This window comes from Eucyclogobius newberryi, unplaced genomic scaffold, assembly GCF_026437365.1.
Source record: "Eucyclogobius newberryi isolate DKJ021-1_F unplaced genomic scaffold, fEucNew1.0.hap1 SCAF_9, whole genome shotgun sequence".
Lineage (NCBI taxonomy): Eukaryota > Metazoa > Chordata > Actinopteri > Gobiiformes > Gobiidae > Eucyclogobius > Eucyclogobius newberryi.
The window spans coordinates 10,350,794-10,364,669 of NW_027316532.1; the positions used below are offsets into that span (position 1 = coordinate 10,350,794).

Here is a 13,876-nt window from a genome sequence, read left to right on the forward strand (position 1 = left end):
GGAACAAACACAACGTCACGTTTCATTTGCTCAACTCTGTCGTGTCTCACTGCGGTTTATTATGACTGAGGCGACGGTGAAGAAACAGGAGAAAAGTACAATACAAGCTTAAAGCCAGAAGGATTTACATTACATAAGCTTAAGTGTTAAAGTTTTCCATAATCATAAACAATGTTTGTCTTCATCTTCATCCACAGTTTCCAGATCAGTTCCACATCAGGCACGGGGGCACATAATATAAATGACATCTAAGAGCAAGTTCACACACAAGACAAAAGAAACTTGAAGTAAAAGAGCCAATTTAATTTGTGGATATGATTTTCAGAAAGGACCTTAAACATGCAGTGACCATGACGACGTGACAAAGATGCGACAGGCTCAAGGTTTCAAAGATCCATTTTCAAATGTAAATATTTGCATTCACAAATTTAAGGTTTTAAATCTTTACAGGGCTGTTCTGACACAGAACAATCGAAGCTTAAAGAGGAAACACGTACTCAGTGAAGTATAAAAACACAAACGTCCAAGGTTCACGTGAAGCGCTGCGTTTCAAATGTTTCTGCACAAAACGTGGCAAAAAAGAACATGGATTTAGCAGAAGCTCTGAAGTGTCCTGAATACTCTTGGTCTCGTACCGCGGTTTGAGCTTATTCCTCTTTATTATCGTCAATACGGCCTCGGCAAACATGAAAACCAAGTTCAAAAACATCCTCCTCTGTGTTTGATCATTGTTCATGTTCTCGACACAAAACATCAAGAACCATTTGGGCCAAACCAGTCGCTAAGTTGTAAAAAGGTATTTGAATTATATAAAAACTTTAAAGAACTGTACAAGAAAACGTGAGTGACTTCAAGTGTCCCAGAGAGCCACGCCTTGTGTCCCCGAGAGCCACGCCTTGTGTCCCCGAGAGCCACGCCTTGTGTCCCAGAGAGCCACGCCTTGTGTCCCAGAGAGCCACGCCTTGTGTCCCAGAGAGCCACGCCTTGTGTCCCAGAGAGCCACGCCTTGATTCACACATTTCTTGATTCGTCCTCAGTCCTGGTTATTATTTTGTCGCCAAGTCTGTCCAGGATCTAGTCTTTGGGCCGAAAGTCCCTGGTCCCGGCTGTGGTCCTGTTCGGGGTCCCCTCCTCAGACGTAGGGTCCCCTCCTCAGACGTAGGGTCCCCTCCTCAGACGTAGGGCCCCTCCTCAGACGTAGGCCCCCAGAGCTGCGTGGAACTCGGTCAAACACTGGACGAGCTGCTGGAACTTTGGCCTCTCCTCTGGATCCAGGGCCCAACAACACGCCATCACTGCAAACCTGCAACATCAGAGGGTCAAAGGTCAAAGGTCTGGGACGGCCAGAAGTTGTCTGTGAGTGGAAAATTATGAATATGAACGTGGGTGAATCCAGTAGTTTAACGCGATATCAAACATCAGACGAAAACTTTACAAAGACGTTAACATGTGGTGCATTTGTGTCAAGACAAATACAGCGGCCGACGAGTCAAGAAAAGGGAAGGAAATAACACAGAGGACTGAGAAACGGAGCGACGTGAATACGATTGTTACGCCCGGAGAGCAACCTCAACGACGAGGACAGAGCTGAGACGATTTCAGATGGTGCAGACCCACATGCACCAAGACATGAGCAACATGTTCACACAGCACCAAGACATGAGCAACATGTTCACACAGCACCAAGACATGAGCAACATGTTCACACAGCACCAAGACATGAGCAACATGTTCACACAGCACCAAGACATGAGCAACATGTTCACACAGCACCAAGACATGAGCAACATGTTCACACAGCACCAAGACATGAGCAACATGTTCACACAGCACCAAGACATGAGCAACTGCCACCACGCCCCTTTTATAGGCCACTGGGTTAAATGGACCCACCCACTCAGAGGAGCAGGTAAGTCACAATCTTTCTCAAACAGCACAGATATAAGTGTCAATATACATACTTCCATTTAATACAAAAATATATTCTTTAATTAATTTACCGTGCACCATTTCAACCTTACCATATATTTTAAAACAGTCAATTCCCTAAAACACCCCCTATAATGACAACAAGAACAAGGCCGTTTACGTCGCCCGGATCGGCGTCACCGGGGCCCCATTCTGGAGCCAGGCCTGGGATGGGTGCTCGATGGCGAGCGCCTGGTGGGTCTTACCCCACGGGGCACGGCCGGGCACAGCCCGAAAGAGCGACGTGGGGCCGCCCTCCCGTGGGCCCACCACCCGCGGTAGGATCTATAAGGGGCCGGTGCAGAGAGATCTAGGCGGCAGTCGACGGCAGGGGCCTCGGCGACCAGATCTCCAGACACACAGACTAACTCTGGGGACATGGAATGTCACCTCGCTGGGGGGGAAAGAGCCTGAGCTTGTGCGGGAGGTTGAGCGATACCGACTAGATATAGTCGGCCTCACCTCCACGCACAGTTTGGGCTCTGGAACCCATCTCCTCGAGAGGGGCTGGACGCACCACTTCTCTGGTGTTGCCCGCGGGGAGAGGTGGGGCTGGTGTGGGCTTGCTTATAGCCCCTCAGCTCAGCCGCCACGTGTTGGAGTTCACCCCAGTGAACGAGAGGGTCGCGTCCCTCCGCCTTCGGGTGGGGGACAGGTCTCTCACTGTTGTGGCGGCCTACGGGCCAAACAGCAGTGCAGAGTACCCGGCCTTCTTGGAGTCCTTGGGAGGGGAACTGGACAGTGCACCGACCGGGGACTCCGTTGTTCTACTGGGGGACTTCAACGCCCACGTGGGCAATGACAGTGACACCTGGAGAGGGGTGATCGGGAAGAACGGCTTCCCCGATCTGAACCCGAGCGGTGTTCAGTTATTGGACTTCTGTGCTAGCCACGGATTGTCCATAACGAACACCATGTTCAAGCACAAGGGTGTCCATCAGTGCACATGGCACCAGGACACCCTAGGCCGGAGGTCAATGATCGACTTTGTTGTCGTGTCATCTGACCTCCGGCCGCGTGGACACTCGGGTGAAGAAAGGGGCAGAGTTGTCAACCGATCACGACCTGGTGGTGAGTTGGATCCTCTGGTGGAGGAGGAAGCCGGACAGACTTGGCAGACCCAAGCGCATTGTGAGGGTCTGTTGGGAACGTCTTGTGGAGCCCTCTGTCAGTAGGGTATTCAACTCGCACCTCCGAGAGAGCTTCTCCCATGTCCCGGGGGAGGTTGGGGACATTGAGTCCGAGTGGACCATGTTCTCCGCCTCCATTGTTGATGCGGCTGCTCGGAGCTGTGGTCGCAAGGTCTCCGGTCCCTGTCGTGGCGGCAACCCCCGAACCCGGTGGTGGACACAGGAAGTAAGGGATGCCGTCAGACTGAAGAAGGAGGCCTTTCAGGCCACTCTGGCTTGTAGGTCTCCTGAGGTCATCGACAGTTATAGGCAGGCCAGGCGAGCTGCAGCTCGTGCTGTCGCAGAGGCAAGAACCCAGGCCTGGGAGGAGTTTGGGGAGGCCATGGAGGAGGACTATCGGTCGGCCCCAAAGAAATTCTGGCAAACCGTCCGGCGCTTCAGGAGGGGGAAGCAGTGTCTCACCAACACCGTTTACGGTGTGGGTGGAGACCTGCTAACCTCGACTGGGGATGTCGTCAAAAGGTGGAAGGAATACTTTGAGGATCTCCTTAATCCCTCAGGTCACGTCTTCTGAAGAGGAAGTAGAGACCGGGGACTTGGAGGCTGGCTCATCCATCACCCAAGCTGAAGTCACTGAGGTTGTTCGCAAACTCCTCGGTGGCAGGGCTCCGGGGGTGGATGAGATCCGCCCTGAGGACCTAAAGTATCTGGATGTTGTAGGACTGTCTTGGTTGACATGTCTCTGCAACATCGCGTGGCGGTCGGGGACCGTGCCTCTGGACTGGCAGACCGGGGTGGTGGTCCCTCTGTTCAAGAAGGGGGACCGGAGGGTGTGTTCCAACTACAGAGGGATCACACTCCTCAGCCTCCCGGGTAAAGTCTATTCCAAGGTACTGGAGAGGAGAATCCGACCGATAGTCGAACCTCGGATTCAGGAGGAGCAGAGTGGTTTTGGTCCCGGTCGTGGAACACTGGACCAGCTCTATACCCTCCATCGGGTGCTCGAGGGTTCATGGGAGTTTGCCCGACTCCGCCAGGGCTGCCCTTTGTCACCGGTTCTGTTCATAGTTTTTATGGACAGAATTTCTAGGCGCAGTCAAGGGTCGCAGGGTGTCCGGTTTGGGGACCACAGGATCTCATCTCTGCTGTTTGCAGTATCTCGGGGTCTTGTTCACGAGTGACGGGAGGATGGAGCGTGAGATCGACAGGCGGACCGGTGCAGCGACCATTGTGGTAAAGAAGGAGCCGAGTCGAAAGGCAAAGCTCTCAATTTACCGGTTGGTCTACGTTCTGCCCTCACCTATGGTCATGAGCTTTGGGTAGTGACCGAAAGAACAAGATCGCGGATACAAGTGGTCGAAATGAGTTTCCTCCGCCGGGTGGCTGGGCGCTCCCTTAGAGATAGGGTGAGGAGCTCGGCCACACGGGGGGAGCTCGGAGTAGAGCCGCTGCTCCTCCACGTCGAGAGGAGCCAACTGAGGTGGCTCGGGCATCTTTTCCGGAGCCTCCTGGGCGCCTCCCTGGGGAGGTATTCCGAGCATGTCCCGCCGGGAAGAGGCCCCGGGGAAGACCCCGAGGGAACGCCTCGGGATCCCCCTGGAGGAGTTGGAGGAAGTGTCTGGGGAGGAGGAAGTCTGGAAGTTCCTGGTTAGACTGCTGCCCCCGCGACCCGGCTCCGGATAAAGCGGTCGAAAATGGATGGATGGATGGACCCCTCCTATTTTCCCACAATGTTCTGCCCCGGAACCTTCTTAAAAAGGTGCTCCGGCTCCCTGGGGACGCTTTGGGCCGGCGCACCTAAAATGGCCGACACAAGAGGTAAGGTAACATTTCATTTAGTTAAACTGAACAGTTACATATATTCTCTCTTCTGTTGCAGGTCGACTCACACTACAAACCTCTCAATAAATCATTTAAAACATCCACTTGTTTCCTTTTATTCTCTTCCTAAGCCGATGTAATGTCAGCTACATTACAACTATTAATTATAGATTTTTTTCTGAATGTATGGTGGGTTTTCAGTGAGGCGTTTGAGTATAAAGTGTGGCCGGATCTGCCTGCGCCGCTCTGATACAAACACCGTGCAAAGGCCTTAAACATGTTCGTGTTTAGGAAGAGGAATTAGGTGTTCACTTTACACCTCCTATTGTATTTATGAATTCGGCCGTCGCTCACACTTTGAGAGCCGCAGATGTAAGAGCAGATTGAGGGGCTTTCCGAGCTCTACGGCTTCTGCTTAAGGTGAACGCTCAAGGTCAAAGTCCAGACGACAATTAGAGGCGTAAAGTGGACTTGGAGTCATTTATTCAGAACGGAAATCCACTCTCGTCTTATCGACATGACGTTTGTGGGAATAATCAGCAGCCACAACATTTCCAGAATTAAAAGTAAAACCATGGCATTTGTTTACATCTTTTAATTCTTTGTAGAGTCGTTGAGAGCCAAGAAAGACCCATTATCATGATTAAAATGACAAAGAAATGGTGAATATCTTCTAAAACAACGACCAGATCTATAAACGTTGTAATCATCATCATCTTTAGCCCTCGCAATGTTGTAAAATGAATTGTTTCTAGAGAAAGTTAAGTTCAATTGTAGGTCATGTGACAGAGACTTATTGATGGAGATGAACATTTTAGCATTTATAAAAACAATGGTATTAAGAATGTTCCAGTGCAACATTGTCCGGAGGTGAAGAACAGTGAGTTGAACGGAGGCGTGGGAATCCGCAGTGAGCGCGTGCAGGATGTTGATAAAGCAGGACATTATGAGCCTGGCCAGGGGCAATATGCATTTCATTTGAAAATATGTCAGGCCTCTACTGTATCAACCCTTAAATTTAGTCGTAATTAAGTCATGTTTTGGCATAAAAAAGATCAAGATAAAGCTGTCCAGGTGGTGCCCGTCCTCAAACAAAACAGGGACAAGAGAAGATGAATCAAACTGTTTAATTCAGCTGTGTATTTGAGGACAGTTAAGAAGTTTATGAGCACGTTTTAAAATGTGAAATAGTTTAGGTTTGTCCTTTAGACGCCCGAACTGTGATTGGTTAGACTGAAGAGCCCGACCGGATGATTCTCAAGAGTCTGAGCACGCGTTCATCTGAGGGACAATGAAGGGCTGAAAGCTGCGGAGATTAAAAATGCCGCACAGGACTAAAGGACAGAGTTACGTCCGGCTGGTGGAATGGCTCTGTGGGCGTGGCATTACTTACAGCTCGTCTGGTGTGGGCGTGGCATTACTTACAGCTCGTCTGGTGTGGGCGTGGCATTACTTACAGCTCGTCGGGGCAGTTGATGGGCTGTGCTATCCTGTATCCATCCTTCAGGTACGCCGACATCTCAAACGGATCGATGTCCACATAAGGAGTCTGTCCCAGAGTCATCAGCTCCCACAGTGTCACTCCAAACGCCCACTGCAACAAACAGTATGATTTATCCAGCGAGTACAAAGAAGCAGAAGATGTGAAGACAGTGTAGACTATAAAAACAACGAGGAGGATTTACATTTGAAAGACTGAAACAAAACAAGTGGTGCCAGCAGGACGTCTACACACCAGTTTGGTGACATTTGTTCTGGGTTAGTTACAAGTACAATCATATTTTAGTGGGAGCAGCAAATCAAGGGGTCGACACCAACACTGGCACACAGCAGGTATTAGATCTGCACAATTAGAAACGTTTAAATTGAATGTTAATTGAGCTCATCCAATGTTCCAATCATTTCAAAATGTCAATGACGCTCGGGTCTTTTAATGGAGGAGACTACAGCCCCTCCTCGTGTGCTCTGTGGTCTACAGCCCCTCCTCCCACACACACGCTCAGGGATGAGCCTGAATGGGACATGTCTGATGCTCCCTGTGTCAGGGGGGTGCTCCCTGTGTCAGGGGGGTGCTCCCTGTGTCAGGGGGGTGCTCCCTGTGTCAGGGGGGTGCTCCCTGTGTCAGGGGGGTGCTCCCTGTCCTGAGACAGTTCACCCACTGCTCCAGACACACCAGAGCCACTGAAGAAATGAAGCCATGCAAAGGTCAGTGGATCAAGATGCCTACAAACATGTGTCATTATTATCACTATAACCTTGTATACAATATACATATTCTCATATATTTAATGTAATGACATGAACATTAGGGATTTAGTTGAATGCTGAAACTATAGCCCAGGTCCCTATGACGCACTCGTGTCCTGTGCCTCCAGTAAACAATTACATGTGTAAACTTAGAATGACATCTGCCCAGGATTCATCAAAGGCGTTGACGTTGGTGTATCAGGCCTTTAAAGGAAGAGCAGCGTGGACACTTTAGTCTGGTCCACAGCATCATTCTAAAGGCTTTGAGTTTACAATGCACTGACACAACACTATGGATTTATGATGAGCTGCATGAGCATGTTACTCAGCCCTGCTTTCTTGACCACTACCAAACTTTCACTTTCAATAATGTCACTTCAGTAAAATTGTGACCAATAGTCACAAGTAATTTAAAGAAATGTAGGCATCATCTTGTGTTTTTTTCCTCTGAACTATAGAAGTGGGAGAAAGGCAGGAGAGAGTGAGAGGGTCATTCTGTTCATCATGAGGTTTCTCAGAGCTGGTTCTTCCCCTAAACTTTAACTTTGAGCTGTCTTGTAGAGCTGAGGGAGGGGGAAGGACGCATTGTGACCAGAAGAGGAATGCAGTGAGGCGGGGGCCGTCTCTGTCTGGTGTCTCTGCTTCCCGACTGTCGGTGCCGCGCCCGAGCTCTGATCCTGCCACGGGAAACTAAAGCCATGACGCTCATATCAAACCACCTTGACCTGGTCCAAGAGTCTAAGAATGACCACAGTGAGTCACCGAGCCACCCTGTCTACCCTGTCTACCCTGTCCACTGAAGGGACGCCAGCAATGCCTGCATAATCATAATGATAATTATTATTCTTATTATGGTCATTATTATCATTATTAATACAAAAAGGTGAGGATATCTTCACTGTCCTTGCTGGGAAGTTATTTCATTTACAGATCTAGAATCCATAATGGAAGAGGTTTAAACTTAAGTTCTACCGCATTACAGAAAATCCAAAAATTGGTTAAAAAAACAAATTATTTCAAATAAACAGAATAATACAAACCTGATGATGATCTTCTTAGGACAACAGTTGGAATGATAGACTTGATAATAACCTTGCCACATTATTCTAATTCGACTTAGCGGCCCTGAGGGTTTTGTTGACAGCGGTCGATGTGATTTTCAAATATTGAATATCTGCAGCAAAAACTATCACTGACCATAAAGTCTGGGACTTTTACAAATACACTTCTGCCACTTTTTAATAAAGCGTGTTTATTGATGGTGCGGTTCTTACCACGTCGCTTGCACTGGAGAAGTCATTGTTGAGCAGACTCTCCAGCGCCATCCAGCGGACGGGCCGGTTCTCGTTGTCCCCCAGACAGTGGTAGTCCATGGGGAACAGGTCCCGGGCCAGGGCGTTGTCTGTGATCTTCACCTGCATGTTGTCATCAATGCTGGTGAAAAGAATAAAGGAGAAAATATAACTTACAAATGTTGTGGATGTGGTAAAGGAGCTACACGTGCACACGAGGCAAGGAACGGCCAGTTTGTCGAGCACAAATCGTACACAAGGCAATTCAAAGTGCTTCACACAACAGGACAAACATGCATTTAAAATCAAAGACATGACAAAACCTTCATTTTATTCATTCAATTTATTATTATTAATGTATGATTCATGTCTTCCTGACATGAATCATACATTTTGTCCGTGCTTAGTGATCCGCCAGATGGAAAACCAGATCTCTTGGCCCACACTGGCCCACAATGGCAGACAACACTGGCCCACACTGGCAGACATTCTGGACGCTCTTTCCCATATTTCTTTGACATTACCAGCGGGACAGGAGTCACTGGGATGAGCACATCGCTTTTAGAGTGATTCTTTCCCATGTTTGAGAGTCCATACACGTCAACACGCTATCTGCCTCTGCACACGTCTGTGCTGAGCGTATGCATCTTTTACCACGAACCTCTCGACGCCTCCACCTCATGTGTGGCGCTTTTGTATCTTTAATGACGGACCCAGTCTCGTCTGCCCCGCCCTAGATTTAGCTTTCACTGAACTAATTGTCCCAGACAAAACTCGCCCAAAGCTTATTAGTGTTAAAACTGATCAGTGGGTCGGTGCCAGGCTCTTCCTGGACTTTGCAGTGGCCTTAGTGCCGACTGAAAATCTGACCAGCGAGTGTTCTGACCCTCTCCCCAGGAACCTGCTCTGGGCTGGGCTGCTCTTGGACACCGGCACAATGGGCTATTGTGTCGGGCGGAGTCATTTGTGAGTTCAATTGTAATTGTGTCTTAATGGTACTTTAAATTAAAAAGTCTTTCTTTAGAGAAATTCTTTACAATTCATAAATACATTTTAAGTTGCTATTTTCAGGCTAACCATCAAATAGTTTAAGTAAAATCACGAAGCAGTTTAAGACATAAAAGTGAAGAGTACAAAGAAAATCATTTCAGTCAAATGCACAACTAAAGAAAACAGTTTTTGGCTTAAATTTGAACATAAGACGGGCAAAAAAGAAAACTAATATTTTTATTATTATTTTTATAATATACTTGGCATGTTTGGTGGGCCGGATTATAAAGACAAACAGGCCGTATGTGGCCCACGGGCCGTAGTTTGCCCACCCTTGTCTGAAAACAAAAATAATGTATTGGTCCTGTTTTTTCCCACTTGATCCTGAATGGTTCGGTCCTGTTGCATTGTGGTCCTAGTTAAATCATGGTCTAATCCAGGTGCAGTAGAGTCCGAGTTTAGATCCAATTTGAATGTGGTGTTTGTGAACGTGTGAACTTAACCCCAAAAGTGTTTTAAGAAATGCAATAATTATTTTTGGCTGCACTGAAAAGGATCAAACAGTCCAGGTCAAAGTCGCTTCCCTGTGTTAAAAACAATGTGTTTTAGATCGATGAACTGAGTACTTAAATGTATATATAATGTGACACTTATTATGTAGTTATATTAAGTAGGGTTGTAATTTTTGAATCTTACAACCCCGACAGCCAGACTGAAAATGAAATATTGTCATGAAATACTTGTATGTAGAGTATGTGCAGACACTTACACGCAGTTCCTTGCAGCGAGGTCTTTGTGGATGACTTCTCTTCGGGACAAGTAGCTCATGCCACAGGCGATCTGGATGGCCATGTACACCAGGTCCTGCTGCGAGATCGCCTGCACAACAACACAAGCAAAGACATAACTACGAGCACGGTAGGATCTGGGTGAACTGGAAAAGTGCAATCATTAATTACGTTGAATCAAGTAGATTACTGTTACTCATTTATTAAGTAACATTTTCAAGAATATATTTTTTCCCCTTAGACGAAGGGGTTAACTAAACTAAATCTGGTTCTTTGCATTTACAATCACTTTTGAAAAACATTTAAATTCTGACACACCTAATTTTGATTTGCGCAATGAACAATATCATCCCGTTTACAATGAGACTATTTCAAAACAGGACCAACAAAGTCTTTAAATGAAAAACAATGAAAATATCTGGGTTCAAAAGGAAACCTTGACTCGCTTCAATGTGACATTCATCAATCACACTATCTCTGCCCAAATGTGACATGGCTGATTTCTTAATCTCATCCGACACTGGGCAAAAGGCCAACCTCATAAATTTGTCACAGAGAACATGGAAACAAAGCTTTGGCATAAAGTGAGCTCAGATAAGATGTCGACATGTGGAGAAAAACACTTTCACACAAAAAAAACAGATGTCGCCTTTAAAATGTGCCTGTTTTCTTTTCTTCACAGTTTAATGTCCTGCATATGATCTGTATTCACCACGACCCCAAGGTCGTGGTGAATACAGATCATACAGATCATACAGATGATGGATGATGATCATACAGATCGGGTGACGTGCTTGTGGTCTCTCTTAGCTCGCTCCTCGTCCACCACCATCAGGAACTAACCCATCAGTTCATTTCCCTTTTTTTAGTTCTCTACTACGTCCTGTTTTACAATGATTCCATACACCACGGCCGTACGAACACACAAACACCCCCCGAGTCCCAGATCTGCCCTGACCTCCTCAGAACTGGTTAGTTTCTGTTGTTATGTTCGGAGTTTTGGTTATTATCACTGCCCCAGAAACTCCTGGGAACCCACAAAACTCTAGCTGAAACAACTAAAACAGTCTACTCAGGTTTTAGAAAATAACTGTGGTGAAACCCTGAAGTTTGGTCCGTGCACCGTCAGAGCGCTGCTGTTTACTTCACTCAATGTCTCTTTGTCTGCCGCAGGTGCCAGAGGTCTAAGAACTGATCTTGATGAGATCTGAGCCGTGTTAGAAGCACTTTCACAAAAGAGGGTTTGATGAATGTAAACGGTGGCAAGCTGCATCTTGTGATAGCTACATCTGTATTCTGGAGCGGCGCTGTTGCTTTGCCAAGTGCAGCACTTCAAAGATTCCCCTGTACAAAAGTCACACTGTCTTTACATACTGAATGAAAATCTCTGCCTTGAGCGCTCTTTCATAACTTTATTGACAGGCCTCTAATCACAGCGTAAACAGCAGTTAGACTGAGGTGCGAGATGATTGGTGCGTACACTTGTCGCCTCGCAGACCTTTTCATTTGTTTCAGTTGCTTACAAACCCCGGGTGTATTTATAACCTGCAGGTGAGAGCGGGGTAATGGTTTTGTCACGATGCATGTTCACGGGTTTTCTTGCCTTCGGGGATCATTAAACCCTCACGTTGACTCACCTGTGGGTTGTTGGCCTCGGCGAGTTTGCACTGACGCAGGAAGAGCTTGAGGTTGCCCCAGGCGATGAAGGGCAGCAGCACCATGGGCTTCTCCCCGTCCTCTGTGCACACGTGACTGATGGGCAGCAGGTTTCTGAGGAGGGCAGGCAACACTTAACTATGGATATTCACTTTGCAAACACACCAAATTTCGATTTACCAAAGAAAAACTGTGGATAATTTTTATTTTATTTTTTATACCCTATAGTCATAAAAAATAAAATACTGAGCCCCTTTTTCCATGACGTACAAGTCGACTAGAGCCTACACTGACGCAACAACACATTCACTCCACAATCACTGGAGGAGAAACTAGAGTGAAACCAGCCTGTGCCGCCTTTTGCAAATAATGAAACTCAGTGAATGACATTTATTGCTGTATTAAACTCTACAAGACAATGCAGTTTATAGTTAATGAGTAACTTCAATGTCAATCTACAATTTCTAGCTGTGCTTTTTGTTTTCACTCACCGGTGGTGAAGTCCACGAAGCTTACAACTTTCTGTCAACATCATGGTCACCTGAACTTCTGATGCATGATCTACAGAACATAAGAAACATTCTTCATGCTACGATACAAAAGCAGCAGAAGCACTTTTCTTTCCCCTGTAGCAGTTTCATGTTGCAAATGGCAAGATAGTAATATTATTGACAAAAGAAATGAGCACACAATATTTCACTTGGACAGAACAGAGACATTCACATTCTCTCTCCACTCTGATGGTGCAGAACTTGTAGCCACAGCTGCCCTGGAGACAGATGACAGAAATGTGGCTACCAATCTGCACCACTCCATCCACCACCAGATACTCACTCACACATATAAATCCACACATATAAATAGACAAGTGACAAAGACAACAGGATGTACTGTCCACTTAAACCTGAGGGGTGCTTCAAGGGTCAAGCCTGGGGCCCCTTCTATTTAAACTGTTGCCATTGGATCATTTGAAATGCATGAAACTATGCAGACTATTGGGATTTTAATTATTTTTTTTAATAGTTGAGTAAAGCTCTTTGAAATGCCTTTTTATGAACTGTGCCATACAAATAAAATTGATTGATATTTATTTGAAACCTTAAACCTTCAGATTATAATATGACGACTGTTGCTCCCACTTTGTGTTGTGGTGTTTATAATTCTACTTTGCCAACCACCTTTTGTTGAGCCTGCCCCAACTTTTTAAATATATTATTGTTTTTTAATGTGACATGCCAAATCGCAACTTCAATCTTATCACTGGGTTTTATTCGCTTCCTCTCTGATGTCGAGCTGAGTGAGAAAGTGTGAAACAAAACCAGCCATCGGGGTCTACTCTGTACCATGTGCGTGCTCCGCCTGCCACTCGAGGAAAGGCACATTGTTCACTTTCCAAAAACTGGACATGAGGAGGAAGTCGGGAGGTTTAACACGGCCCAGATGGGCACGAGGACTGAGGATATGGTTTTCCACCCCTTCCACAGCACAGAGGAGGTCAAAGGATAAATGAGGAGTAAATTAATTCCTAATATCTGAAAACCACATAAAACATACAAAAGAAGGAAAAGGGATGAGCTGTTCAATTCCCAGAGCTACTCTAACTTTAAGCTAATTTATTTAGCAATTAAAGCGATAAAAGAAAAGAAAACAATTTGACCTACTGTACTTTTATCAAAAGAACGTCACTTCAAGTAAAGCTCTGATTATTAAAACATATAAAACACGCAGAGACCTGGAGTTATGTGTAGTAGCTGTGATTAAGTTAAAGTTAAGTTAAGTTAAAGATGTGTGTTTCAGGTCGTTACCCTTGACTGTCTTCACAAAGACTTGCTTCTCCTTAGTCGGATCCTTTTCGTCCAGCAGCACACCGTGAAAGATACGCCCAAATGTACCTGAAAATACAACATCTGACTTTAGGGCGAGTTCACAGATGACAAGTGAACAGCTGAATGACCCATCAGCAAAACTGTAATCCTGCAGTAAA

At 46.4% G+C, this 13,876-nt stretch overlaps 1 protein-coding gene across 3 annotated transcripts in view; it reads right to left on the bottom strand.

Moving 5' to 3' along the window:
• Positions 1-325: 325 nt before the first annotated feature.
• The window catches only part of ryk (receptor like tyrosine kinase), a 43,272-nt gene continuing 29,721 nt past the window's right edge, over positions 326-13,876 (bottom strand). Inside the window, exons 9-16 of one of the 3 annotated variants that reach the window (XM_072438739.1) lie at positions 13,698-13,784; positions 12,384-12,453; positions 11,874-12,006; positions 10,218-10,327; positions 8,441-8,600; positions 6,377-6,513; positions 1,177-1,303; positions 326-1,116 (exon numbers count right to left, since the gene is read on the bottom strand). In XM_072438739.1, coding sequence (XP_072294840.1) covers positions 1,192-1,303; positions 6,377-6,513; positions 8,441-8,600; positions 10,218-10,327; positions 11,874-12,006; positions 12,384-12,453; positions 13,698-13,784 — 809 coding nt within the window. In that variant the 3' untranslated portion in view covers positions 326-1,116; positions 1,177-1,191. The remainder of the gene's footprint in view (positions 1,117-1,176; positions 1,304-6,376; positions 6,514-8,440; positions 8,601-10,217; positions 10,328-11,873; positions 12,007-12,383; positions 12,454-13,697; positions 13,785-13,876) is intronic. The other 2 variants (XM_072438738.1, XM_072438737.1) reach the window with 2 other exon arrangements.